The sequence below is a fragment of the Equus caballus genome, chromosome 28 (assembly GCF_041296265.1).
Source record: "Equus caballus isolate H_3958 breed thoroughbred chromosome 28, TB-T2T, whole genome shotgun sequence".
Lineage (NCBI taxonomy): Eukaryota > Metazoa > Chordata > Mammalia > Perissodactyla > Equidae > Equus > Equus caballus.
The window spans coordinates 39,512,132-39,535,942 of record NC_091711.1 but is presented as its reverse complement, the minus strand read 5'-3'; the positions used below and the strand labels follow the sequence as shown (position 1 = coordinate 39,535,942).

Sequence of the window (23,811 nt, the reverse complement as noted above, 5' to 3'; positions counted from 1 at the left end):
AGAGACGCACCAGTGGTCCGGGAGGAGTAAGGAGCTGCCTTTCTACGAGACCAGATGCGCCCGGAACCGCCTCCCTGCCCCCTCCCCCAGGGAGCAAGCCTCCTCTGAGCGTTCTGAGTCCTTGAACCTGCAACTCGTCCCCTGCCTCTGGGTTCAACACTTCCAGGGTGCACGGAGAAAGGGACAGAGGTGATGGCAGGGCAGAGAGGAGAGTCCACTGCTGGGCGTGGCAAGGACCCGTGGGTTTTCCCGCAACTTGAGCGGACACCGCAGTAGGCGGCGAGGACTCAAGTCAACAGCCAGGTCCACTCCCAAGATCAGGGGCCCTGGGAGTCAGCGCCGTGAGCTGGACCCCCACTCGCCCGTGAGAACTGAGAGAAGGAGGGTGGTTGAGTCTGAGCTGCATCTGATCAACACCTCCTCCTTAGGGAGCCTGCCGTCAGAGGGAGCCCACAGCTGCTGCGTGTTGGACAGAAACTCAGGCAAAACCATGGAAGAGGGGACGTAGCCGACTGGCCATCTCTGACACGGGGCTGTCTACAGGGGGGGCAGTAAGTGTGAGCCACGAGGCGGGCACAGCCCACAGGTTGGATGCAGTCACATGAGAGGGAAGCTGTCTCCCGGACCTGACACCAAAGGATGCACATACGCAAGCACATGCACACACGTGTGCACGCATACACACACATGCACACACACAACCCCGGAGGAGAGCTCCAAGTTTCATATGAAACTGACATTTTAATTTTTTTTAATTTTTTTGAGGAAGATCAACCCTGAGCTAACATCTGCTGCCAATCCTCCTCTTTTTGCTGAGGAAGACTGGCCCTGAGCTAACATCCGTGCCCGTCTTCCTCTACTTTCTATGTGGGACGCCTACCACAGCATAGCTTGCCAAGTGGCACCATGTCCACACCCGGGATCCGAACTGGCGAACCCCAGGCCACCGAAGAGGAACGTGCACACCTAACCACTGTGCCACCGGGCCAGCCCGGAAACTGATATTTTTAAATGAACAAGATTGAGTCACCATAACCAAGCTGAAATTGTTCTTTTTGAAACTGAAAGTGACTGGAAAGCTATGGAGTGGGCCTGAGGTGTCCTGAAGGAAGCCGGCTGCCCAGCAAGAAGGATGGAGCCCAACAGAGCACAGTGGGAGCAGTTACTAGGAAAAATAAGATAGAATATCACCTTTTCCTGTTTCCCTCGCCAGCTGCAGCTCCTCGTGCAAACGGCTTCATTAATTACCATTATCGTCCCGTTTCAGGCTGGGCAGCGGCTTGCCGTCCTCCCAATTCACAGAGGAAGCCTCTATTAATTTGAGAAATTGATGGATAAACCACAAAATTGGTGAGTTGGAGCTTTCTTGCTGCAGACTGGTTGCTTTCATACCCTGAGTGAGTTTGCAGAGAAGTTCTCCAGTCTGAAAGGTCTAGAGAAGCTTCTATCAGCATTCGAGGTCAGATGACGCTTCCTTCTCACTATAGTGTTGTTCCTTCCCTATTCCAAGGCATTTCCATTTCCTCCCAAGGTTAAGATGGAGTGGGAGAAGGAGTGGGCGATTTGGAGGCAGCAGGTCCCGATTGGAAGCCCAGTTCTGCCGTTTACTAGCTGTGTGACCTGAGACCAATCACTGCCCCTCTCTGATCCCTGAATCCTCACCTGCACCATGACCACAGTGCCCAGCTCAATGAGTCTGTGAAGGGCAGATGAGAGAGGCTGTATAGGAAAGCCCCCTGTCCGTGGAAACCCGCCAGACACATGAGTTATTACCGTTAGAAACATGCTCGTGCCCTCAGCTGCTTACCCTCCACTAGAAATCAGATCTCATAGTGTAAAAATTGACTCACTTGCTCGTTCAAGACCAACAGAGGCAGCTGAGAGATTTTAAACCCATCTTCTAAAGAGACAGGAAATTCTCTCCACTCTGCCCTAATAAAAGAAGCTTCCAGATGTTTTACAAGCCCCTACTTTATGCCCGGCTCCCACCAGCTGTTTACACACTGTGCTCGGGGGAGCCCTGCGATGACAAACCCCATCACCCCCACTTCACAGATGAGGCTCGCCAGAGTTGCTCTGACCGTGGCAGCGCTGGGATTCGAGCCCAGATCTGTCTGCCCCGAGCCCGGGAGCTCTCCCTCGCCTCCCGCGTCTGGCTCCAGATGCTACCCGAGGTCTCCGCCAGCCCGCCCTTCTCTCCCTGGGAGGGAGTCCGCCGGAGGACGGGCTGCCCGGGCCTTTCCGGCGATCGCTGCGGGGTGAGTCCTCCCCATCCACTGATCCTCCCGCCCGTGAATCAGAGCTCGGCCCCTCTTCCCTCTGCTCCAGCCCTTGAGTCTCCGATTTCGCCATCAGCTCATTGAACGGCGGCAGCGTCCCAGAGCCTCGTTCAGAGACTCCATCTTCCGCAGGATGCAGAAGGAGAGCAAGGAGGCAGAGCCCAGGGGGCTGGGGTAGAGTCATGTGGGACCACTCCCCCCGGGGACCGCTCGGCCACCCCAAGGGCAGGACCTTGGGCCCGAGTGTGACTCCCTTGGCCTCTACGTTCTCCTCAGTGAGACGAGGGTCAGCATCCCTGAAACCCAGCAGACGCTCTGTGAGGTGTAAACTATAAGGCCCTGGAGGCACGGGAGGGGTGGTTATGTAACGTGTAGCAGAAAGGGCTCGGAACTGTGACATGCTGCACCCGCGCCAGGCATTAGTGCTTTTGCAGACACCAGGGAGCTCCTGGCATGTGACTTCCATGATGTCAAGAAAATGCCCCCGGGCCTGCAAGGGTGGGACAAAGACGGGATATGACTGTTCCTTCCTTCAGGTCAAAGACATCAGGGGGTGTCTTTGGGGCGACTTGTAGCCCCAGCTGTAAGCGTTGTTATGAAATGAGATAATGATGACTACGCTCACCGTTTGCCCCGCTCACTGCCTTATACGCTTTTATCTCATTGCACCCCTGCAGCAACAGCAGCGTCAATTCCACCAACGCCACCGCCAATTCCAGCAGCACCTCCGTTTGACAGATGAGCAAACTGAGACCTGGTAAGTGAGGCGACTTTGCCAAGGTCACACAGCTGGGGCGTGGGGATCCCAAGACTCCGACCAGCCCAGCTGCCCCCAGGGAGCCCTCCCAACCTCTAGCTGCTCTGGGGGGAGCGTGGAACACCGCGCGCAGCCCAGCGGGAGGGCCCAGGGCACGTGGCTTCTCTATCCTTCCTGCCACCGCTGCACTTGGCCGAGCAGGTAATGCTGGAGCACTGAGGATACACACTGAGTTTCACAGGACCGGCCAGGGGAGAAAGGCAGACCCCCGCGTGTGGAGGCGAGTGACCCTCATGCCTGCTCAGGGGAGCTGGAAGCAAAGGCGGAGCTTAGGGTCTCGGGACGTCTGGTGCATTTAACAAACCCTTGGTCTGGCCATTTGAAAACTGAATGCTATTTGTGCAAGGCATTGTCAGAAATAGTCACACTCCCCTTATTCTGATACTGTGTGGTTTTTGACCATCCCCACAGGCTCTCCAACCCCGAGATGTCCTAAGGCCCAGCCTGACTCTCCTCCAAGACCTACTAACTCCTACTTGCTGTGTGCCCTTGGATGAGTCCTGGTCCTCTCTGGGCCTCAGCTTCCTCATCTGTAAATGAGGCGGTAGATGCACCTGCCATCCGAGATGCCTCCCGCTCTAGCTTCCAGGAGTGCAGTGAGTGGCGTGGCCAGGCCCGTGGGAGTGATGGAGAGCACACCCACATAATTCAAGATGTCTGCATTTATGAAGCACCTTCCCTGTGTCGGCTCCTACACCTGCAGAGCCTCAGACTATCCTCAGTTCAACCCTAGGAAAGAGAAACAGGGTCGTCCCCTCTCGCAGAGGGAAGTTGAGGTTTCAAGGTGTGAAGTCACGTGCTTTTTGTCTCACAGCTGGGATTCGAACCCAGGCCCCCGATCTGAGCGCCTTCTGTTACACTCTGCCACCACCCCCCCACCCCCACCCCGCCAGGCCGGGGAGCGGAGACTGGGCAGCAAAAGCAGCTTCTCCCTCCATGTGGCATCTTGTCATTATTCCCATTGCCCAGAGCACGACACCGAGGCACGGACAGGGGCCCACAGTCACACGGGGTATCAACCCTGCCATCAGGCTGCATAGCATGTGAGCTTAACCACGGGCTACACTGCAGTCCCCACCTTGAGCCCTCAGAAGACGCAGGGAAGGAGGCAGCGGAAAGCATGCAGGCACCAGGCGGTACCATCAGGTATGAGAGAAGGTTGCTATGGAGGCCAAGACGATCCTAAAAGGGTCTCCCATCGCAGACCAGGACAGCAGGAGGCTTCCTGGAGGGGTGGAATCACGGAGGATGAACAGAACGAGCCAGGCAGAGGAGGAGGGAAGAGGTCCCCGCAGCACGCGTGTCAGGGGACATATGTGGCTCAAGCAAAGGATGTGAGTTCCAGAAAGCTGCGTCCGCTTCCCCTGGGGGCGGGCTGGAGAGCAAGCCTGGGGCTCCGGCGGCCAGCAAGGTAGGGGGTGCCTGCCACAGACAGTGGCAGCAGGATAGAGAGCGAGATGCACACTTGGGAGACATTAAGGAAGCCCCAGATGCTTCAATAAAGGAGTCTTGTGGTCACATGAGACCGGACACCTGTCTTGCACATCATCTCCCGCAGCCAGGGGACCTGCTGGGCGCCCTTTGATGCAGGTTCCCAAGCATGATTGCCGCAGAACCCTCGTGTCGTCATTTTAATTTTGACCTCCTAGTTAGCATCCAGTAGAATGAATGTTCCGGAATGTACTGTGAGGAAGTGAGCCTTGGGAATGGGCCAATGGAGCAGAGAGAACACGAGGTTCTATGGCTTGTGCCTGGCACACAGTAGGTGCTTAATGAATGTATGCTGGATGGACCAGTGGTCAGAGGTGAAGTCAGTGGCCACCTGCTGGTGGGGTTCAGGGCTCCTTGAGAGGCTTCTGCCACCTCCTGCCTCCTCTTCTCCAGACCTTGTATGCCATGTGTATGTAAATGTACGCATTTACAACATCACCATGCACCAGGCACCTTGTGACGGGCTTTACTTACAACATCTCTCACATTCACACCACACCCCTGTGAAGATAAGAAACTCGTCCAGGGTCACTCGACAAAAAATTCTTTGTTGAAATTTTTGTTGAATTAAATTTCCATCCAAATTTGGCTAACTCCAGAACCCTCTTACTTAGCCACTAGATCTCACTGATTCTCAAAACTCCATCCTTCTGTATTCACCCCTTTGGCTTAAACGTCTGCTGTTAAAGATAAAGATTTGAGATCTGTGGTACACTATCTTATCAGAAATTTACACTTTAGTATAAACGTGTATTTTGAAAAGAGTACCTGGTACGTGAATCTACTAACAAAAATGCCAATGTTAATTTTACCACTAGTATGAATATTATCACTACAAATGATGTCTACTATTTATTAAGCACATATGACATGCCAGGTACTGTTGTAAGCACTTTAAAGTTATTAAGTCATTAACCTTTACAGCAAACTGTGACAAAATGTGATTGTTAGGATTATCGTTCAACAGAGATTCACTCCCGTCTCCCGCCCATGATGAGGGAGTATATGCCCTGCCCCACTGACCCGCTTTGGCCAATCAGATGTTAGTAGACGAGGCTCCATAGGGGCTTGATATGTGCTGGCATGGTTGGACTTGCCCCCCATTCCTCTGTCTCTTGCCATGAGAACACGCCCCAGGTAGCCACTGGCACAAAGAAGAGAAAAGACACATGGAGAAGACTGTCTTGATCAGCTGGGGCCCAGCCTAGCGAGCCCCCTAAATAACCCCACCCCCACCCCACTCCACGGATGTGTGAGTGAAACACAATGCTTGTTGCTCATGTAAGTAAGTTTTGGGGTGCTTTGCTATACAGCAATAACTAAGAAAAAAAATTTACAGCTGTAAGTCCCCGTTTTACAGATTAAAAATTGAGGCACCGGGAGATTTGGTAACTCACACATGTTCACATTGCTAGTCAGTGACAGAGCAAAAGCTTAAAACCAAGGAGTCTGGTTCCAGAGCCTATGAACACGGGGTAGGGGGTGGGAATCTTGAAGAACAAGTTCCAAAAGCTTATTAACCCAACAAACCAGAGAGGCAGATCACTGTTTGGTCTACGTTCAGGGTCAACAGAAGATGGCACCTCCAGGGCAGAGTCTGAGTGTGTTGGGAAAATCCCAAGATTGGAGTGAGGTGGAGGGAGGGGCTTTGCTCTCGTTAGAGCTTTGGGGACTCTTCCTGGAGAAGGGGTGCAGTCTCTGGGGAGTGGGTTCCACGGAGAGGAGATCAGGGCACAACGGAGCATCGCGGTAATTAACAGTCACTGAACATCGACAAAGCTGGCCGCCACCCTCTGGCCCAATGTCACTCGCAGAATGCATCCTCCTCCAGCCCCCTGAGGAGGAGAGGAGGAGACAATTGGCCACGGGACAGGAGAGCAAGAAAAGGAGGTGTCTGCCTCAAGGCATATTGTGGAAGGAAGCCCCGTGCTCTGGGCCGCAGAATTCTTTAATTAAAGGAACTTCACCAACATCCCTTGGTGCCCCCTACGTCTCTTTAGGTATCCTTGCTGAGCCAATAGAGTAATCGAGACACAGAGGAGAGATGTGGCTTGCTAGAGATAAAATAATAATGAGTAATTTTCTGAGTCAGCAGGAGTCTAAGCTCAGCGTGAGGATGCCAGTAGATGTCTGAGTGTGAGGGTTGGAAAAGCCCTTTCTGTTCATGGGGTTCGCGTTCTGAGAGACAGGGAAGTGGAAACCCAAAAGGGCCAGCGACTTGGCCAAAGTCTCAGGGCAGAGCCCACCAGGTTGCTCTCCCACTAACACTCACCGTCCCCTCTAGGAATCTACACTAAGGCGAAACCTGGAAACCACTTTACGCACTAAGATGTTCACTTCAGCATTATTTACAATCATAAAAAAATGGAAACATTCTTAATGCCAATAATAGAGAAATTAATCACATTTTTTCCCAACCACTCGTACTGTAGATTTGAGGTCCACTCCACTGCTCTCTGCTTTTGGAAGACTCTTTGCCATTTTAAGCCTCCACGGCTTTGCACATGCTGTTCCCTCTGCCTAAAATTCCCTTCCTTCTATTGCCTGTCTATAAGCTCCTATCCACCCTTCAACACACAGCTCAAAATTACTCGGAAAGATGAACGAGTGTCTGTATATGCCCAGCACCTAGCTCAGGCCTGTCACATAGAACCATTCACTCAATAATCTCTTGAATCAAGGAAGGGACAATCTAGTGAAGCCAGGACAAGTATATAGGTCTCTTGACTCTCTATCTAGAGCTATTTACTTCTTCTTGCTTTTTCACCTAACACCTAAAACCAGAAGACAAATTCTGATGTCTAAATTGTATCATTTGGCATGACCTTGACCTAACCGTTGGCCAATCCACCATCTTATCAGAGCAGCTTCCCCAGCATCCACTCCTTTGCCCCCTGTAGCCTTGCTGAAGCCGTGACCCCTGTGGTCCAGTCCACAAGGAGGTGTCATAGTCAGAGAATCAATCAACAACCAGAAAACTCAAGATAGTTCAAGCTCCTTCATTGTGTTTCTCAAACTCTGGGAAGAGACCCGTAACCTGCAGCAGTCTTTCCCCAAAGCCACTCCCCCTTCCGCTCTGCCTCTCTCGTCTCCCTCATAGCTCCTCCAAGCTGCTTTCCTCCAACACCCTGAAGACTTTCCCCTGAGCCCCAAATGGAGGGCTTCTTGTCCATTTCCTCATCCTCCTTTCTTCTTGATTCTATACCCCAAAGCTACCAAAAAGAAAAAAACTAGCCAAGAATCCCAAAACCTCACCAGCTGACAGCCTGAGGAGGGAGCAGGGACACTCCTTCACGCACAAATTGTCCTTTTCTGGCTTCCTCCCACCCAAAGAACAGGCTTTACTTTATAGCCTCTGCTTTTAGTCTGTTTAATGCTCTGTCTTCAGCCTCTTTTCCTCCAATTTGCAACTTCAGAGCCAATCCTGCCATCAAGTGAACCGAGCAGCAGTCTGTGCCCCAAACCTCACTCGTCCACAGCTGATGCTCTCCAGGCTCAAGTCAAAATGGCGGAAGGGCCTGTTGGCCTCCACATACACGTTCCCGCTTTACCCAAACAAGTGTGGTTTGTGTGAAGGCTACACTACAAATGTGCATGTATTGCCGGCCATTTTTTTCCAGGGAAACATTTTATCTGCAGAATCCATTGAACTTGATGTTGTCAGGAACGTGGAACAAATACAAACTAGCAGGGACCGTGTGAGATATTAAGCACACACAACACGAGTTTGATGTCAGCGGTTACCACCACCTGCGCCCTTGAGGATGTACCTTGTGGACGATCCCCTGACATGTGGACCATTTGACCACAGGGAAATTCAACTCACTGAAGACCATCAACACCTGGCTCCCCAGCCTGTCACACATGCAGTCTTCTGTCTACACTGGCTTTCAGAACTCACTAACCACCTGCTTGCTGTGCTTCCAGTTGATTTGGCATTTTATAAGCAACGTAGATCAATTGGAAAAGTGAATTATCCCTGGTTAGTGACTAATAATGAGATAATAACATTATAACCACCCAAAGAAAGTGTGTAGGAGCTGGAGAAAATGTGGATGCGGCAAGAGCAGAAAAATTGAATCAAGTTATGGAAAAGAAAAAAAATCAAAAGTGGGTGACGGCAGGAAGGCCAAGAGCAGTTCATTTGGCTTCCGAATTAAATTATTCCTCTGTTAAAGACGAATTTAGCCCTACAAAATGTAGGAAAATCTATTTAAATAACCATTGAGCTAATAAATCCAATAAATCGTCATGATCTGACTGAGATATCTCAGTCCCCTTGTTTGAACCTTTGAACGCCCGCCCGCGATCTGTAGTAAGAGCTGCTTCTGCCGCTCTGCTTAGACGCCCTTGTCCTCGTCTGCTGCGCTCCTGCCCCAGCAACCTTCCTGTGTCTGTCTCAGAGTCTTCACACTTGCCATTCCTCTGCCTGAACATCTGTTCCAGAGCTCCACACAGCCTGCCCGTCTCATCCTGGCTGAAGGAGGACCCCAGCCCCTGCGTCCTCTGTCCCACCTTCTCCCACGACTAGTCTTCCTCTCTCCCGCAATCCTATCAGCTCTCTTTCATAGCCGTTCCTGCTACACGAAATAATCCTGTATTTCTTATACATATATGTAATCTTATATATAGTTCTTCGTTTGCAGGTTCATTGGAATGAATAGATGTAAAAGTAGGACGTAGTGTTTGAGAGCAGGGCCGTGGGGCCGGACAGCTCCGCCACTTACTGGCTGTGTTTCTGGGCGAGTTACTAAATCTCGTGGGACCTCGTTTTTCTCAACTGGGATGATAACATGCTTACTGTGGACTGAATCGTGTGTCACCCCCTGCCCCACGTTCATATGCTGAAGCCCTGACGTGGAATGTGACAGTATTTGGAGGTGGGACTTTTGGAAGGAGCCCGCACGATGGAATTACTCCCCTTACAGAAGAGATCAGAGAGCTGGCTCGCTCCTTCTCTGCATTGTGAGGACACAGTGAGAAGGCAGCCCTCTGCAAGCCAGAAAGAGGGTCCTCACCAGGAACCAAATCTGCTGGCCCCTGGATCTTGAACGTCCCAGCCTCCCGAATGGTGAGAAATAAATGTCTGCGTTCAAGCCCCAAGTCAATGGTATCTTGTTACGGCAGACACAGCTGACTAAGACCGGGCTATTTTGAAGATTTGATGAGTTAATGGATGTAAGGCAATTAGAATATAGCCTGAAACATAATAAGCTCTGTATGCATTTAAAAAACTTTTTTATTATGGAATATTTCAGATATAGAGAAGAGTAGAGAGAATAGTATAATAAACCTCAATTAAACTATCACTGAGCTCCCATAACCATCAACCCATGGCCAATCTTGTTTCATCTGTGCTTCCATCCATTTCTCCCCTACCAGCTCATTTAGAAACAAATTTCAGACCTCACATAATTTTATCTCTAATATTTCAGCATGCATTTCTAAAAGAGGGATTCTTTATTTTAAACATAACCACAATATCATGGTCACACCAAAAAATAATGAACACAATACCATCATGACACCTTAAAACTCAAACTTTTGTCTTGGCCTTGCCCTTGCCCTTGGCCACCACGATATCCCCAGACCTAGAACATGGTCTGGCATACACCAGGTGTTTAATAAACAGGTGCTGAAAAATAAATGACTTTTCTCTTTGCTCCAAGGGTCTCATATACGACAATCCTCCGAGGGGCTCAACATCTCTGAAGCTTTCTCCGTTTAGTCAGATTCGTTCACTCTGTACACATTCTCATGGTAACTAGTTTTGGCTTGAATAGTGCTATTTAATACGTTTTATCATCCGAGATGTGGAGGGATGGGACCCACTGGGGAAGGAGAAGAGCAGCGAGAACATTCAACAAATTTCTCCGGCTTCCTGAGTCAATGCTTGGCCCCGTGTAAGTCCTGGGATCCAGGGGTGACTAAGACATCATTGAGTAAAATAACCCCAAAGTTCGTATAGATCAATGAAGACCCAGCAAGAACCAGATCCTACGAAAGAGAAGAATATTGGGGTACAACTAGGCTTATTAGAGATCTACATATTAACTCTAGATAATATAGAGTCATTAACTTATTAACATTTTAACTTATTAACATAGTAACATTAATATTAATGTTAGTGGAATGTTAATTAAGCTAATATAATGTAAGTTAATGTTAATGTAACATATTAATGTTAATATTAACATCATAACTCTATATAAATCAGACCTTTATAGTCAAACCCAAATGGTTCTAGTGAGGAAGACAGGTAGATCAGTGGAACAGAGCAGTGAGATCAGAACCTTATCGACGGATTCACGAGAATGCAGTATGTGACAGAGATGCCATTTCAGTTCAGTTGGAAAAGGAGTAATTTTTTAATTAATGAAACTTGCACAACCATCTTTCTTTTGTTAAGAAAGTTGAAACCTCATTTTACATCATATATGCAAATAAACCCCAGATGGATTAAAGAGTTAGCCAAAAAATTTAAAATAATAAACATCTTGGAAGAAAATGCAGAATATGACAAGGGCAGTCTCTGGGCATCAAAAAACAAGAAAGTCGTATTTAAAAAGAAAGACATTTTACCACACAGAATTACCTTTGTGGCAACAGATAGCATCACAAAGTCAACATATAAACAAGAAATTTGAGTACAAAACTTTTTGCAACACGTGTCAAGTGAAAGGTTGATATCCGTAACATGCAAAGAGCTCTTACAAACTGATAAGAAATGAGCAAGGAGGATTGGAGGCAGGCCAAGGATGAGCAAATGCAAGCCACAGTGCAAATCCAAATGGCCAAGAAACTCACAGAAAGATACACAAGCTCGTGAGCTGTATGGGAACCCGAAATTAAAGTAACTATGAGATCTCATCTCGTCCCCATCAGACTGGCAAAAATTAAAAATAGTACTAACACCTATTGCTGGAGTGGATGCAGGGAAATAGTAGGGTCATGAATTCTTGGAGAAAATGTGACATGTTACGGTGTTTTTGGAAAGCAATCTGACAACATCGACTGAAATGAAAAATACATATATCCTTCAAGTGGGCAATTCCACTCTCGGGGATCTATTCCATCGAAATCAAAGCTCCACTTGAAAGGATGTGTGTCCAAGGGTGTGTGTTGCAGCCCTGTTTATAGGTGGAGGGTGGGGGCAGAGGTGAGGGTGGGGAATAAAGGAATGCCTGTCGATATAAGCCAGATGAAGAAGCGACAGTACTTCCTCACCGTGAAATATTATCCCGCCATTAAAAGAATGAATTAGAGTTATTGCAGCTGACTCAGGGAGAGTCCCACGAGTGTTGTTGTTTGAATGATAAAGCGAGACTCAGAAAGGGAGCCTCGTACGATCCCATTTTGTGAAATGACTCAGCCCCCGACACGCGAATGTGCGTATGGGCAGGTGCAGGTGTGTGTTTGTGTGTGAATATTACCTGCACGGATATTTTGTTTACGATGTATAAACATATAGAAATACGCAGGTTGTTGACACGGGGATGAAGGGGATGGGAAATGGTACGTATAGGGAGGAGGGAGACAGGCAAAAGAGAAAGGAAGACTGAAAACCAGCTGGCATGTACAGCCTTATTCTGGTTCTGTCCCCACAAAGATTGTCTCCACGTGCATCGATGCGAAAAGACAAGGGGAGGTGTGGAGAACGGAGAGCATGAAAGAGCCCCGCCTGTCCAGAGAAAGGAGGGGAGGATGGCCGGAGCTCAGTGTGGAGGTGGGGATGGGGGTGCTGTGGGGGGAGGGCGAAAAGATGCCCGAGATTGGAGGAGACGAGGCCTCGCCACCTGGGTTAGACCTCAGGAAAGGTGCTAAGCAGGGAGGTGCTAGCATCTCACATCTCCCCTCAGCCCTCTCTGTACCACACAGTCCTAGGTGCTTGGTATAAATTAATCCCTACTCTACTGAGGGAGTCTTCCCTATTTTCCCATTTCACAGGTGGGGAAATTGAGTCTTATTGGGGGAAGCATGTTCCCCAAGGTCCCTGGGACTCTAACCCAGTGTTCTAACTCCAGACTCCATGTTCCTCCCACTGCCCCATTCAGTGTGGCCTCCACAGTTGATATAATCCCCTCAGTGGTAGGGGCAGGCCAGGTGTGAGCCCCCCAGCCCCACGGGGCCGGAAAGAAGATGAGGACTCAGAAGAGACCCACTTGTCGCTGAGTCCTGAGTTGAGCAGAAGCGGAGGAGGGAGTTGACCCACAGAGCCTCTCCCCGCTCTGGGGCTCTGGTCACGTACTGGCTGGAGCTTTGCAGACAGGCAGAGCTGTGTGCCAATCGTGAATCTGCTGTTTGCCTCAGCACCTTCACCCCCCTGAGCCTCAGTTTCCCCAAGGTTTCTGCAGCATTAAAGGGGCAAGTGCCTGGCATGCGATAGGCAATCAGCAAATACAGGGCTCTACAGGATGGAATCTTGATTCTATCATGTATTAGCTGTGCAACCTTGGGCAAATTGCTTAACCTCCCTGTGCCTCAGGTTCCCCATCTGTAAAGTGAGAGCCATGACAGAACTTCCCTCGAGGGCTTGCTGTAAGGTTGAAATGAGTTTATACAATGTGAGGCGGACCTGGCACACAGGCCACACTCAGCAAATGTGGTAACTGAGTGGTCAACAAGATTTCCCCGTTGTTACAGAGAATATGCTGCAGTTATCACTTTTCTCCTCTTCTCTCTCCTCCCACCCACCCCCACCCCATTTATCAACAAATGTGTATGAGTCCCCGTTCTGCACCAAACTCTGTGCAAGATGCCAAGGACGTGATGGTGGGCGCAAGGGACAAGGACCCAGCCTCTCAGCACTCAGGGCTTATCAGAAAGATGGAGAAACAGCATTTGCAGCGCAAGGCGGTGAGGCCCAAGGTGGAGGCTGGGGGGAGCCTAGCCAGGGCACCAAGACCAGCCCTGTCTGGGGGCCAGGCCCTACCCCAGGCCTGCGGACGCCCTCATGTCCCTCTGGGAGACCGTGGGTTCTGCATTCCAAGCAGGCCCTCGGAGCAGGTTGATGTTGACCGGCTAGCGCACAGTGGGTGGCTCGGCTTGGATAACAGACGGTCGGCAGCCCTACAAGAGACTCCGACTGACGCCGATGAGGGGTTCAGGTACCCGCGGGCAGTTGAAGGGAAGCTGTTTTAGAGAAAGAGGAACTTGACACCCTGCAGAACCCACCAGGGGTCAGTAGACAGGTTCATGGTCCACCCGCCACAGTCTGTTCCTACTCAGGCCTGGCCGAGGCAGGACACGGTGCTGGACCGCATCTCTCAGATGCTCAGGACCTGGCTACCCTCCCCGCCCGCCGCAGAGCACCCTTAGCCATTTTGACCGCTTCTGTAGGGAGCCAGGTCTGCTACAGTTACAGAATTGGTGGTGCACGTGGCAGAACATGATAACAAATGGATCATGATGAAAACTTAGCGAGGATGAGACCCTCACTCAGTCCTCAAGACAACAGCCTCAGGAAGCCACCGTTATGCCCGTTTTACAGATGAGCACACAGGCGCAGAGAGGGGGCAAAAGCTGTCCCGAGCTCACACAGCTTGTGAGGTAGGGTGGAGCCAGCATGTCTGCCTGCAGGGAGCCCTGGGCCCTACCACCACCCGGGCGTGGGAGCAGCCACATTCTGGTCTTGGGTCCATATCTCAACATGATGCCAATGCCTGCTTCACTTGCATCCAAGGCCTAGAGAAGGAACTCTGCCGAGCCCAGAAGCCTTTGCTACTGAGTCACTCTCAGGTGTAACTGACATCCCCGTAAGCCTGCAGAGGAGGGAAGCCCACTTCCTGAAAGGCAGGACAGTGGGCTTTGGAACCGCTATTCAGCTGGAGGAAGAGGCAATGGTCACCTCCTCCGTGAAGCCTTCCCTGCCTGTCTCTTTCCATGCTGTGCTCCTGTCACCTCGTGGGCCTCCCTCTATCTCTCCACGTTCAGTCATCGGTTCCTGCCAATGACAGACTTGGTTTTGTTCATCTCTGCATCCATCGCTCAGAGCTTGGCACACAGTAGGCACTGTGCTTGATTCAAGGCTCTCCCCAACCCGGCCCACCTCACTTTCCAGCCTGATCGCTGCCGGTCTCTCCTGACACTTTGGCAAAACAGAATTACCTCCTGGAGGCGGGGACTATCCAGTCTTGTCCCCTGAGCTGCCTTGAACGCATAGTAGGTGCTCAACAAACTTTTGTTGAGTGAATGTTTCACATCCCTTATCTTGGACCTACTCTCCCCTCTGCCTGGGAAACCCTTCCCCGGCCTTCTCTGCTCCTTGTCCTCCGCTGGTCCTTCAAGATGCAGCTCAGCAGTCACCAGCTCCCAGAAGCCCTTGCTGAGCACCCAGGTGGCATGACCTGTCCTGCACATGGTGCCTGCGTGCCTCCCTCCGCCCTCCGTCCACTGCATTGGGCTCCACTCCACTGGTTGCTTCTGAGCAGGGACCACGTCTTTTTCATTTGTCTGTTTTATTCAGAGCACAGAGCCCCCAATAGGAGGCCAACATGTTGCTAATATTTATTTAGGGCTTACTGTGGAAGACGCACTGGAAGTAATTTTTATTTCATTTAATTATCAGGACAGCACTTTGAGGCAGGGGACGCTGCCCCATTTTCCAGACAGGCCAGTCGAGACTTGGGAGTGTTTGGTTGCTGGTCCGAGGCCACCCTGCTAGGAGGCATCAGAAGTGGGACCTGACCCCCAGCGTCCCCGGCCTGCCTGTCGTCCAGCCCTGCCACCTCGGCAGTCCCTCCTTCTTGAGCCACCTGAAATCCACGTGGAGAGGTGTGTCCCCTTTCTTTCCTCCTTGTCACCTCTCCAGGTTCCACTTTGCCCAGGAACCTCTGAAGTGCCCCCATTCCTCTCAGAAACCTCCAGCATCTTCCCCCAAAGATACCCCTGGCTTCCCCATGCCGAGGTCCAGGCCAGCTCTCCCGGGCTGCTCCACCCAGGCTGCTCCCATCTCCTTCATCCTCTTGCCTGCTGGAGCTTCTGCTTTTCTCCCTCCTGACCTGGGGGTTTTGCCGTGTAGTCCACACATATGTGGCACCTACTATGTGCCAGACACCATGAAAGAGGCAAGAAATATAACAGTACCACAACCAGACCCCTACCCTTACACTATAAATCAGAAAATAAATGCAAATTGGAGGTGAGGGACACTGCTAAGGGTTAAAGGGAAAATTTAAGCAGGTAAAGAGTGAGTGATGATGGAGGAAAGGGTGGATGGGCTTTTATATTGGGTGATCAGCTGAGAAGACAGCTGTGGGAATGACGGAATAAAGCAGGTACTTGGAAATGAGCATCCCAGACTGTGATGCAAAGGCCCTGAGGTAGGTGTGGGGCCATGGGATCCAGGAATAGCAGGCTGATTTGGCTGGAGAAGAGGTGACTGAGGCTGGTGATACAGCACATTCAGGACCCATTCTCCGTCCTCTCCCACACCTGCTCACCCAAGTGCACTGCCCTTGTCTCACTTCTCCATCCACCGCTGGATTCCTTCTCCCATAACAGTCACTGGAAATTGCCCTTTCTCCCTGCCTTTCTGCTCTTTAACATTCTGTTTCTTGCTTCTCCTCTGTGTCTTTGCATGTCCTCTTTATTTATTTTTTTACTCTGTAACTTTCTTATTAATTTTCTATTGTAATTTTCTTCACTATGGTTCAGTTCCTGGTGAAACCCCACCCCAGCCTGGCGGGGAGCATCTTTGATGGCTGAGAGCTCTGACTGCAGGTGGAAGTCCTGGGTAGGAAAGGACTTCTCTGTGAGAATTCTTGTCATGGACACCTCTACACGTGGATGTTCAGCTTCTGGTTCTCCCCAGGCTCAGAACTACCCACACACCCATTTACGGGCTGGGCCAGCCCTGCCCCACTCTCCCAGCCCCCTGGGGCAGCAGACACTTGGGGCTCCCTGAGGCTTCCTCAGCAGCTCTCGGCACTGCAAGGAGCAAACTCTGCTGTGTCTCCGAGTGGCTCCTTTCCCCAGGGCCCAACAGCCCCATCTGAGCCTCCCTGCCGCGAGTGCTCCAGCATGGGGCTGAAGACCTATGTGGGCTGGAAGCCTCCGGGCATCCACAGTAGACCAGGTGTGGGGTCAAGAGAGCACAGCAGGCCCGGGAGCAGCAGCATGGGGAAGGCGGGCCCGTGCTGGCCTTCCCAAGTCTGATTCTGGTGCACCCTCACCCCCATTGGCTCCCAGTCCTCCCATAGCATCTCGGGGCCACCTTCCCCTTCCCCACCCCCACCTCCCAGGGGTCAAGGGCTTCTAGAGACCTGCTTCTCCTATTTTCCAGATGCTAATATCTGGTTCCCCTTGGTTCATCCCCACAACCATAACTTTATTCACTTAAAAGACATTCACTGAGCCCCTACAATATCCCGGGCACTTTACAGGCATTGGGGAGACCACAGTGAACAAGACAGATGTGGTCTGACATCCTGGGGGAGGCGGGTGGGTGGGGAGAGATTTCAGACAATAAACAAGAGAATGTCAAGTTGCAACAAGCACTGTGCTGAAAACAAAACAGGCCAGTGTCATACAGAGTTATTGTGTGATGAGCTATGCCTCTCTGGAGGTGACAGCTTGGCTAAGACCTGAATGGTCATCTAGGATCCAGGGTTCATAGAGGAAAGCATTCCAACAGCAAGAGCAAAGGACTTAAGCCAGGAACAAACCAGACACAGCTGAGGCTCAGAGAGGTTAAATCATAGCTTAAGGTCACACAGAGATTAAGCAGCAGGGCTGGGATTCAAACCAGTCCATCTGACTCCATGGCCTGTTCTCTTCCCACTTCACTGCTTCTGCCTGGGTAAGGGCCGTAGGACAGCGATGCCGACGGATGGCCCACCGCCCCGGGGACGGCAGTCTCCCTGATTCATCCTCATCAGTCCTGCCAACCCCGCTGAGGCTCCTCACACGACTCAGGACCCCTCTGAGCTCGCCTCTGCCGCTCCTCTACTTGCATCGCCCTCCATCTTCCTTGAGCAACTGTGACCTTTTCTCCAGGCCTCTGAAGGTGAGCTTGTCACCAAAGCAAAGCCTTCTGAGACCCTCCATGACAGAAATAAAAGCTTCTTGCCTTGAACTTCCACAGCACATATCTTCATTTTGTTCGTTCATTCATTCATTCATCAAATATGTATTGTGGACCTACTATGTGCGAGACATTAACCAGTAATTCCAAAACACAGAGGGAAGTGCCACAAGAGGAGAAGGATGGGGACTGTGAGGGCACACGGCAGGGAGTGCCAGACACCCCGGATCTTCCTCAGGCTGGGTGACGCTGCCCTGGAATTAGCTGTCTGCTCACCAGCCTCCTTGATTCTGTATTTTAATCTCATCTGCATCCCTAGCACCTCAGCGTAATGCCTGGCACAGAGCAGACATGCATTTAGATTTTTATGTCAATAAAGTAAATTGGTTTTATAGAGTACCTACTATGTGCTAGCCACTGTTCTAAGTGCTGAAAATACAAGCGAACAAAACAGACCCAAATCCTTGCCTTCGTGAGGCTTATATCCTAGAACATAGGGACTAGAATGCAATTGAGAGAATTATTTACATTCCTAGTTAATGAGTCAACATGCTGAGAAGAGACAGAACGGGAGCAAGGAGGAAAGAGGCAGTAAAATGCAGCAAAACTACGTTCACAACCAAAGCAGAATTCTCAGTCTGCCCCACTCCGCATGCTCCTCACATACGCCAACCTGCTTCTTCCTCGGAGTGGCCCATCTCAATGGACACCAATATTCATCAGTTCCCTCCCCACTACCCACCAAATACCTCCACTGCTTCCCATCCCCACGGCCACACGCTGGTCCAGGCCACCATCATCTCCTGCTCGGAGCCCAGCAGCAGCTGCCTGACTGCCTCCTGCCTCAGGGCTTGGTTTTCACATTCCCTATTCCACCAGCCTCCTCCAGGTTGCCTCTCATGCTTCACTCTCCTCTCCACAGCCTCCAGGCTCTTGGCCTAAACCATTTCCCATCACTGTCTTTAGAGCAGCCACACTTAGCGTGTTTTTCCTAAAACCGGCCAATCACCTTTTCCCATGTGCACACACGTCTCAACCTTTGCCTGTGCTGCGCCCTCGGCCTGGATTGCCCTTCCTCTTCTCTGCTCCCCTCCACTCACGCACCCCATCTTGGCCTACTTGACTCTTTCTCATTCGTGCATCTCATTCTAAATATCCTGTCCTCTTGGAGGAGGTCCCTCACCCCCCAGCTTGCGTTTGGTCTCCCTGCTCCACGGCCCCACAGCTCCCCTCACCGAACACTCTCCTCACCTCAGTGTGGCTCTTCCTTACCTGTCTGCTCCTCCCACTTGTCTTCAGGTCCTTGGAGGAAAGGACCATGTCTGTCCTGCTCAACATCCCCAGGAAGTAGCATGGTACCTGACACATAGTAGGTGGTCAATTTGTTGAACAAATAGATGAACAAATGAATGAGCTGTGGGACTTCTGGCTGGTAGAATTTGAAGCAATGGGAAATATTCAAATCTCTGTTGTGCCACTTAACTTGACACATGACTTTGGGACTTGACATATGACCTCTCTGAGCCTCGGTTTACTCACCCTTAGGATGAGTAGGAACATGCATTTGCAGGATTGTGTAAGAATCTGTGTGAAAATGCCTGGTACCTAGAAATTGCTCCCTAAGTGCTTGCCAAATCTATGGGTGAGACGTAACTAGTCTTAGTGTGATATCCTTGTTCAGAAAGCTCGTATCTTGAGTCAAGGCACAGAGATTAAGATATAGGCTCTCAAGCCCTGCTGCTGGACTAGACTCCTCACTCTGCCACTCACTAACTAGACAACCTCAGGCCAGACGCTCAAGCCATTATGTGGCTCGGTTTCCTCATCTGTAAAATGGGAATAATGATAGCACCAGCCTCATGGAATTGTAGGATTCAGCTTAGATCAGTGCCTGGCACAGTAGCTGTTGTCATTGCTATTAATGTGTAACAGTGGCAACCACATTGTCAGGCTTCTACCCGTGGTCCTCCTTGACAGATGAAGAGAGATTTCCAGAGAGGTTAAGTGACTGCCCAAGGTCAAACAGTGAGGAAATGGCAGCCTTGTGCTTCAGGGCCAAGTTTGCTACACCCAAATCCCATGTTATTTCCACTCCATCAAAGAAAGAGCTCAAAATAGGCCTGTGGCATTTCAGCTAATTTCCTCTAAGCCCTTCCACGGAGCCAACTGCAGGCACACAGAGCTGCTCCCCTAAGGGCATCCATTCAGCAGCTGCTGAGGATGCGTCCTTGTGGATCTAAACCATCTAACGGGGCTGCACCAAGCCGGCTCTTTCCGGGTAGCCTTGCCTGGTCTACAGATGGGACCTAAGGAGTAGAGATAGGTTGGGGAGGGGAGTGGTCCATGAGTTCGATGGAAGAAGAAGCTGGAGACCAATCTGGACACCAAGGACGGGAGGAGAAGTGAGGGGAAAACCACTTTTAATGAATGCCTACTATGTGCCAGGCACTTCACCTTACACCACTTAATCCTGACTATAATCACTCAGCCACTGCTTCTCAAGCATGTCGTATGTATCAAGCGCTGCACTAGGTCCAAAAGATAAAATGATGAGCAAGACACAGCTATGGACCTCCAAGGGCTCACCGGTCAGTGAGAGATGACATGTGGCCACTAAAGCACTTCGCACTGGATGATAGAGGCCTGAGCAGGGTGGCAGCAGTGAAAGGCAGGGAGTAGCTGAGAACAACTTCAGAAAGGAGGAGGCAGGCACCGACGTGCCCGTTTTACCTACGATGTGCCATTTTACACGCCCATTTTACAAAACTGAGGCTCTAGGAGGCTCTCGACCTGTTTGGAGTCATGCAGTTACCAAGTAAGAGAGTTAAGCTGTGCCCGCAGGCCTGTTCTGACTCCCAACATCTCTGTTCTCTCTGTGCTGGCAGCCTGGAGCTGTTACGTTTCCCCCTCCCTCCTCTCCTTTTCTCAATGATTATCTGGCCAGAAGATTAATCAAATGCGGCTAAAGCCGCAGCCGCTGTCAGTAGCTAAGATGATAGCAGCTTCTGTGGACAGACAGAAGCTTCTGATCCTCTGTTACTGATTCTGTTTAAGCGAAAGATTCAGGAGTTGGTCTGAAAGGGGTCGGGGTGAGAAGGAGGCTCCCTCTCCAGCCTGAAGGGCTTTCTTGGGCAGGTCAAAGACAGCCAAGGAGACGAGAGAAAGAGAGGGCGAAGCTCCTCAGGCCCCTGGGCCGGCACCCGAGTCTCTCTCCACTCCCCTCAAAAGGCCTAGCCCATCCAAGAGGCCTTCCTGCCGGCCCCTCACTTTTCCTCAAGGACAGAGCCAAGAAAATCACTGATCTGAACCACTGGCTAAGCTGGAAAAGCCCCCTGCCCAGTGGGATCAGCAGATCTGTCCCTCCTCCACGCTGGTTCCCATCCCCATCGTCACAGGACGAGAAGCCAAACTGGAGAAATCCTCAGTCTGCAAACTCAGCTCGTGCTATACTCCACAGCTACCTTAGCAGAGGTTGCTGAAATCTTGGTTCTGTTCTCCCAACACCAGGACCCTCTCCTAGGTGGCAGGAGCCGGGCAATTGCCCCTCTGTTCCAAGAAAGGAACTGAGAATGAGAGAAGGACATTTTATACAGGAAGGAGAAACAGGTATTTTTTCCACATCAAAAAGAAAGCACTGGACATACCCCAACTGTGAGCGAAGGGAAAGAAGTTAGGCAACACCAAGAAAGTCTATTTTTAATACAATCATCTTTTACAGACTCTTTGATAATCACCAGATCACTGAGAAATCATCAAGCAAATGATCTCAAGACACAAATGGAGGGAGAGAGAAGAAAGGATGGGATGACTGAGTTATGAAATGGAGCTATCTCTAACTCCCAACTGACCCATCAGACTCAAACCTCTCTCTAGGCTCCTCCTCCCAAAATTTAAGAAACAGTGCACCTGCATCACCTCTCATGGGCTCTCACGCACTGACTGTGAAACCGATCAGAGAAAAACGTAACCAGCAGCAGCGGGAATCTGCTGGGCTTCTTTTTGCAGGGTTCACATTAGGGAAAAGTTACAGACATAGAAACAAGAGGTGACGCTGTAATTAACCCAGGATAACGATTCTGCTGAGGAAGAAGCGAGGGTTATGATGTGTTTGTGTGTTCACAGCAGGGAGATTTTTATCTCTTCGAATCTGGTTTATGAATGACATGGAAACTTAGAAGGATTCACATTTCACCCACTTCCCCTGCAAACATGCTTATCCTTGAGATGAAAATCATCACCCAAGCCCCAGCCACCAGTCACCTTTTCACCCATCCTTTTCCACGAATAATCTTTCCAAAATGTCTGTCGTAGGAGCAAGAGTCAGAATTTCACGGAAAACTACAGAGAGACACGCACAGTGCGCTGCACACCCCGTTAGCCAGAGAGAGACAAAGAGACAGAGACGAGAGAGGAGCAACCAAAAGGAGACGCAGCTCGTGTGCCGGTAAAATAAAACGAATCCCCCCCAACAGCAAAGTGACAAGGATGATTTTAAAAAAAAACACGTAGAGACGGTGTTTGTAATTACCCATCCAGGTTATGTTTTCACAGCTTCCAGGCAGAGAAAAGGCCGGTTGAAGTTTTGTGCCCGTCTGATTGTGATGGGAGGATTGTATTTGAAGCTCTGGGCACGTAGAGATGGAATGAGAAGGAGGCTGAGCTGGAAGAAATACCAAGGGGGGGAGGGAGGGGGAGAGAGAGTGAGAGAGAGAGAGAGGGAGAGAGAGCGAGCTGTCTCTAGCTACGCCTTCCTCTAAGCTCCGGGAGCCCAGGAGAGCGCTCATTTTAGGATTTGGGAGAGGGGTAAAAAGAGGAGAGGCAGCCCCCGCTCTGCCCTGGCCTGGCTGCCCCCCGAGGCGAGGGAGGACTCCGGCCCGCGCCCCCCTCCGGGCGGGCCGCCCTGGGAGCCGGGGAGCGCGGAGCGGGCGGCGCGGGGAGCTGTCCAGTTCAGCACCACCCGGTAATGCAGTAGGTGGGAGCGCCTCCGCCGGGGCCGAGCCGGCAGCGAGTGGGGGGGCCCATCCTGCAGCAAGACGCCGGGCTCCCTCGTTTCCAGGAGCTTTGCAGATAGGGGGAGGGAAACCCGCCTCGATTCTCCGGGAGAAACCCCCTCCCTCCCCCACTTCGCCAACACTACCCCCGCCACCAACAACAATAACCGCCGCCGCTGCTCGTCCTGCCGCCGCCGCCGCCGCCGCCGCGCCCGCCCTGCTGCTGCTGCTGCTGCCGCGCCGGGGCCAAACCATGGAAGGCGAGACCCCCGCACCTGTTCAGCTGAGATCAAGGGCTTACAGAATACTGGGAAGTCTGGTCTGAAACGAAAGCGCCCGAGACCCCCCAAGGAAGAGAACTGGCGAAGCAAAGGATTTTCATGGCGCAGGCCGCAGAGCCGAGAACGAAGACCCAAGGTTGCATCTCGGCTTTTCCAATCTCTAACTGTCTAGGTCCCGACCATGAGAGATTGTGTTGAGAATGCGGCTCTTCCCTGGTTCACTGTGGAAGCCATCTCCAAATTAGCTATCACATATGGAAACTGGAGACCAGAATTTTAGGAAAAGAGATTAAGGCATCTCACTTGGGGGGGGTGGGGGGTGTCTTTTTATTTTTTTCCTTTTTTTTTTTTAAGAAAAATCACTGCAACTGGAACAGTTTCTGATCTCAAAAGGCAAGCCTCTCTTCCCGTGTGATCTTTATAATTTACACTCTTTTCCGTGGGCTTTCTTACCTCCCTTTTTTTATATCTCTCCATATTCTCTATTCACACATATATCCATTATATTAGTAGAGGAATTATTTTTATTTTTTTGCTTTAGTACTCGCACCCTCATACACACTCTCCCGAGAACCAGAAGTCGGTTGGGTGTTTATATAATGAAGAATTATGGGGCTGTTTGATCGAGGTGTTCAAATGCTTTTAACCACCGTTGGTGCTTTCGCTGCCTTCAGTCTGATGACCATAGCTGTGGGAACCGACTATTGGCTCTACTCCAGAGGGGTTTGCAAGACCAAAAGTGTCAGTGAGAATGAAACCAGCAAAAAGAACGAGGAAGTTATGACCCATTCTGGATTATGGAGAACCTGCTGCCTAGAAGGTATTTGAATTCCCATCTCCTCCCCCTCTCCACCCCACCCCTCCCCTTCTCACTCCCCCTCCCCACTCTCCTCCAGATAAGTCCCCTTTACATTCCACCATTTTCTTA

At 50.8% G+C, this 23,811-nt stretch overlaps 1 protein-coding gene and 2 long non-coding RNA genes across 5 annotated transcripts in view; 2 read left to right on the top strand and 1 right to left on the bottom strand.

The window, feature by feature from the left end:
* The first annotated feature begins 2,130 nt into the window (after positions 1–2,130).
* LOC138921277 (uncharacterized) lies at positions 2,131–7,817 on the top strand. Its single transcript, XR_011433725.1, has 3 exons — positions 2,131–2,258; positions 2,957–3,036; positions 3,508–7,817. It is a non-coding gene; the product is annotated as an uncharacterized lncRNA (long non-coding RNA).
* A 1,991-nt stretch (positions 7,818–9,808) lies between these two features.
* LOC138921276 (uncharacterized) lies at positions 9,809–23,038 on the bottom strand. Its single transcript, XR_011433724.1, has 3 exons — positions 22,904–23,038; positions 22,140–22,271; positions 9,809–10,584 (listed from the first exon to the last, which is right to left on the bottom strand). It is a non-coding gene; the product is annotated as an uncharacterized lncRNA (long non-coding RNA).
* CACNG2 (calcium voltage-gated channel auxiliary subunit gamma 2) overlaps positions 22,504–23,811 on the top strand; it is a 112,760-nt gene continuing 111,452 nt past the window's right edge. Inside the window, exons 1-2 of one of the 3 annotated variants that reach the window (XM_023631698.2) lie at positions 22,504–23,019; positions 23,558–23,703. In XM_023631698.2, coding sequence (XP_023487466.1) covers positions 23,562–23,703 — 142 coding nt within the window. In that variant the 5' untranslated portion in view covers positions 22,504–23,019; positions 23,558–23,561. Of the gene's footprint in view, positions 23,704–23,811 lie in introns of all 3 variants that reach the window. The other 2 variants (XM_070254458.1, XM_023631697.2) reach the window with 2 other exon arrangements.